At 37.5% G+C, this 4,806-nt stretch overlaps 1 protein-coding gene across 1 annotated transcript; it reads left to right on the top strand.

The window, feature by feature from the left end:
• Positions 1-1,819, top strand: LOC107292863 (olfactory receptor 4Q3-like). The gene is made up of 2 exons (XM_015821990.1): positions 1-142; positions 858-1,819. The coding sequence occupies exons 1-2, from the start codon at positions 1-3 to the stop codon at positions 1,817-1,819; spliced, it is 1,104 nt and encodes a 367-aa protein (XP_015677476.1).
• Positions 1,820-4,806: the final 2,987 nt, after the last annotated feature.

Raw genomic sequence — 4,806 nt, 5'->3', positions numbered from 1 at the left:
ATGGTGCAAGGTCTGAGGGACAAAATATATCAGGAGAGATTGGAGATGCTGAGTATGTACAGCCCTGAGGACAGAAGGGAAATGGGGAACATGATTGAAACCTTTACATATATTAAGGGTGTGAATAAGGTTCTCAAAGAAAGTATTTTCAATATTAAGCAAAAATCAAGAACACAACAGGAAGGAAGTTCAAAAGTCATGTTAGAAATTATTACTTTGTAGAAAGAATAGTGGAAGTTTGGAGCCAAGAGGAGGTAGTGGATCAATCATCAGTAACTGAGTTTAAACATGCTTGGGATAAACATGTCCATCATTGGACAAAAATTAAAAAATTAAATTAAAATAAATAAATTAAAATAAGTAAAAATACATAAAGATGTAAAACAGAAAACAAAAAACAAAAAATCTCAAAGCGTAGACTTGATGGACCACTAACGAACATCAGTTTTTTATGTTTCAAAGTTATAGCAGTATCAGGAGGTTTATTATAAGAGATACTGAAATTGACATTATTTCTCTTTCTACTATATGGATCATTGAGTTCTCTTCATTTTTTTCATACCTGAAGAGAAAGCCATTGGTCATTGTACCACGTGATNAAAAAATCTCAAAGCGTAGACTTGATGGACCACTAACGAACATCAGTTTTTTATGTTTCAAAGTTATAGCAGTATCAGGAGGTTTATTATAAGAGATACTGAAATTGACATTATTTCTCTTTCTACTATATGGATCATTGAGTTCTCTTCATTTTTTTCATACCTGAAGAGAAAGCCATTGGTCATTGTACCACGTGATCCTGGTGGAGAAGATGCTGAAGATAACAAAACTAAATAACTGTATTTTCTCTTTATAAGGTCCTGTTGCCTTCATGAATGCTTCAACAATCACAGAATTTGTCTTCCCGGGTCTTTCCAGTTCTCGGCCCATCCAGCTCCTTCTATCTGTCCTGGTAATGATGTGTTACACTGCCATTCTGTTAGGCAACCTCCTTATTGTAGTAACTGTCCATATAGATCCACGCCTTCTAAGGTCACCCATGTATTTTTTCTTAGCCAATTTATCCATCATTGATACTGCCTTAAGTTCAGTGGTTGTTCCTAAGATGGCAACAGATCTGATTACCCGTGGTAACTCTATTTCATATGGAGACTGCATGTCCCAGCTCTTTTTTCTACATGTCTTTGGAGGTTCAGAGGTGTTCCTCCTTACCCTCATGGCCTACGATCGCTATGTGGCCATTTGCCATCCACTGACATACATAATCAAGATGAACCGTCCACGCTGCATTAGACTGTTGTGTTGGTGTTGGGCTGGAGGCCTCCTTCACTCTGGCAGCCAGCTGTTCCTGATCCTGCAGCTCCCATTCTGTGGGCCAAATGAAGTGGAAAATTTCTTTTGTGATGTTCCACAGGTAGTCAAGCTGGCTTGTGTTGACACCCATGTAACTGAGATGCTCATGGTGGCCAATAGTGGCCTCATCAACCTGGTTTGTTTCATCATCTTGCTGATCTCCTATGGCATCATCCTGTATACACTTCAAGGTCGCTTAAAGGAGAGTGGAGGGAAGGCACTGTACACCTGTAGCTCTCACCTGACCGTGGTCAGCATTTTTTTCCTACCTTGCCTCTTTGTATACCTTATTCCTATCTTCAACTCCAGTTTGGACAAGATATCATCTGTATTTTATACCACAATTACTCCTTTCCTTAATCCTATGATATATTCTCTAAGAAATCAGGAAATGAAGGAAGCAATGGGCCGGGTGACAAAGAAATTCATATTTAAGGACTGGTATCAGAAGAAAGGAAAAGTCTGATAGAAATTTCAAAATTCCTTTTTGGTCCTTGAGATAATCTTTTCTGGAGTTATTCTTATCACCAGAAAAGTAATGAGGGGTAAAGTCCACCGATCTATAATTTATTAATCTCCCAGATAAAGCAGGAATAACTCTTTTAGAGCCAATATGTGTTTATTAATTATTAGGAAATATAGATCGCTGTCCGTCTTGTACATGAACTCTAGGTAGCTAAGAACAAGACATAATAAACAATATAATACTTCAATCAAATAAAAACAGAATTAAAATACTCATAATACAATAGTCAAGTAACTGTATTCTAAGCAGACACACAAATAACTCCAATAATACTTGATCCAGTGCTTTGGGGTAGAATTGAACTCTGTAGTTAATGACAATATGTGTGCCTTATACTTTGAAAAATGTGTAGCTATTGTTCCCTTAAGTCCTTGAAGCACTAAGTATTCAAATAGGAAAAGAGTTGGTAGATATGGAATAAGTCAATTAAAATATTAAAGAGATTATTACCTGTAAATAACTTGCTAAGTCTTCCTATTTGGAAAGTAATGTTTACTGGTCAATGTGGGTACCAAGGCTAATGGCACTTCTTTTCTCATTAAACTCTCCACCTTCCACTCAGCAGAGATGTTCCCTCAACATCTCTTGTGGGAAGGACTTCAACTGAGAAAGTAGTTGCATTGCCAATACGTTTTCCTAACGTTCAGCTGGAAAAAAATCTAAAATTGTTTAACCTTTTAATTTTATTAAAATAAAACCCATTCACCTTATGCTTCAGATTGTTTTGTCTTTCTACTGAGTCAAGTTTTTAATTTCTTGAGCCCCTTTATTTCCATGTCCCAAATGGCTATAAGCCAAACCAGTTTCTCCCATTGATTTTGCTTGTTGGAACCCAGCTGGGAAGATTGCAGTGGTGATCATATGACCTCAACAATTGTTGTAATAACATGGCAACTGCCAGGCACCTGCATTTTTTTATCACATGACTAGGGATGCTATGCAGTCATAAGTGTGAGGACCATCCTAGGTTATTTTATTCAGTGTTGTTTTAACTTCAAATGTTTGCTAAACAAATGGTTGCTAGTCAAGGACTACCTGTAACACAATTGCTCAATGTCTATGGAGATACTCAGTCATCCCGCTCATAGTTGTCTCAAAGGTGCTTTTTGTTTCAAAAGGCAACTGGACTGTTTTTTCCTTGAAGAAGAAGAAGAAAAAGATGTTTCACTTCTCATCCAAGAAGCTTCAACAGTTGTAATTGCTCAACAGTGTCTATGAACATGTTCATGACTGCACACTGGGAAGGATGTTCCTCTTTCAACAAGGGCCACCAATCCAGCATTAGGCGGTAAATACAATGTGAGCAATTGGCCTCTCAGATTGGGCCATGAAATTATTATGCTTTTGATAAAGGAAACTCCTCCCTTTAAATGGGAAAGGAAGCAAAAATATATTCCTATTGTTTTTGTAAGTGGGATACCCTCTCTCTGTCTTGCTTAGTCAGCAGGTAGATACCCACATTTGTTAAAGAAGAATACTGATGGAGAAGCCTTCCAAATTTTAACCTTAGTTTCAAATTTTAAATAATGTAGTATGCATGCATGTATGTATGTATGTATGTATGTATGACACACAGATGTAATCCTAAATTATTCCAGTATCCTGTATTCAGAAGAATAGTCTTTTAAAAGCCCTGACACGTGTTATTCCTAGACATTGTTGACCAAGCTAGTTCATGATGCACACATGAGTTTGGACAAAGCAGTTCAATTGCTTAGGAAGCCATGTGTGTTCAGTATACTGCTTATAAATGCTTCCATTTTCTTTGTCATAGGAAGGAAGGAAGGAAGGAAGGAAGGAAGGAAGGAAGGAAGGAAGGAAGGAAGGAAGGAAGTCAATCCATATTTTGGTTAGTAATGATTTGCAATCAGGATCTACTCTCTTAATTTTCCATCAATGTGGGTTTTTGGGTATCATTAAGCTCTTAGAATAGAGCTCAGTCATCCCACAAACATACAGGAGTTGTCCCTAAGCCAGGAGTCAAATGTATGACATGTTACTGAATTTTAAATATGTTTCCAGAACATGATAGAGGACAGAGTTCAGTATTATCTGAAGAGCTGCTATTATCATTTTATTGCAATAATTCCATCAGCAGCCCTCTCTGATACCAATTTAAATTCCATTTCATCCTGCAACATAGGAAACAAAAGGAGACCACCACCACCACCTCCTCCTCCTCCTCCTCCTCCTCCTCCTGATCATCATCACCACCATCATCACCATCAACATCACCATCATCATCATCTAATTTATTTACTAGATTTTTTCATACAGGAGCTCAAGTGCTCCCCCATAGTTTTCAATCAATCAACCACAACCCTAAGAAATAGGTTGGGTTGTTGGAGAAAATGGTCCAAAGTTATCAAATAAGCTTCCATGGTTGAAGATAAACTAGAACTGGGACCCCATGCCCATTTTCAATCCTTTTAACCACTGTTCCCCATTAACTCTCATCATCATGATATAATGATGCATATTAGAAAAAAAGATGTAATAAAATCTAATCTTTTTCTTTCCGTATCTTCTTTTGCTTTTGCAATTATCTTTCCTGATTGGGGACCTGGAAATGGCCTCATAGGAATGTTTCCCAAAGGTATAATAACAAGACACTGGATATTTCTTATGTGTTTCGTGGTACACCGTTGGAAGGAGAAGTAGGTGTCATTCCTTGTTAGTCTGATTGCTTGCTTTTCTGAAGAGGAAAAAAGGTAATGGTGAACTTCTCCAGATGTTAACCTGTAGGTGTTACCTTTATTCCAGCTTGGAGGTCCTCTTAGCAACTGGAATGAACAGGTATGGGTTTCTATCACTTGGCTTCAGAAAGGGAATAGTTAATTAGAAGATAGGTGAGCAATGAACAACGGAGAGCTGGTAATTGATATTAGAGGTCAGTTTGAGAGTTTTGAGGTCATTTTGTCAAATTA

This window comes from Protobothrops mucrosquamatus, unplaced genomic scaffold, assembly GCF_001527695.2.
Source record: "Protobothrops mucrosquamatus isolate PMUCROS unplaced genomic scaffold, P.Mucros_1.0 scaffold1441, whole genome shotgun sequence".
Classification (NCBI taxonomy): domain Eukaryota; kingdom Metazoa; phylum Chordata; class Lepidosauria; order Squamata; family Viperidae; genus Protobothrops; species Protobothrops mucrosquamatus.
Note: the sequence above shows the minus strand (reverse complement) of the source record. Positions and strands in the feature narration are given on the sequence as shown.

Coding starts and splice junctions, on each gene's coding strand:
- LOC107292863 (XM_015821990.1), top strand. CDS start 1: ATGGTGCAAGGTCTGAGGGACAAAATATATCAGGAGAGATTGGAGATG. Junction 143..857: donor GAATAAGGTTCTCAAAGAAA/GTATTTTCAATA, acceptor TCTCTTTATAAG/GTCCTGTTGCCTTCATGAAT.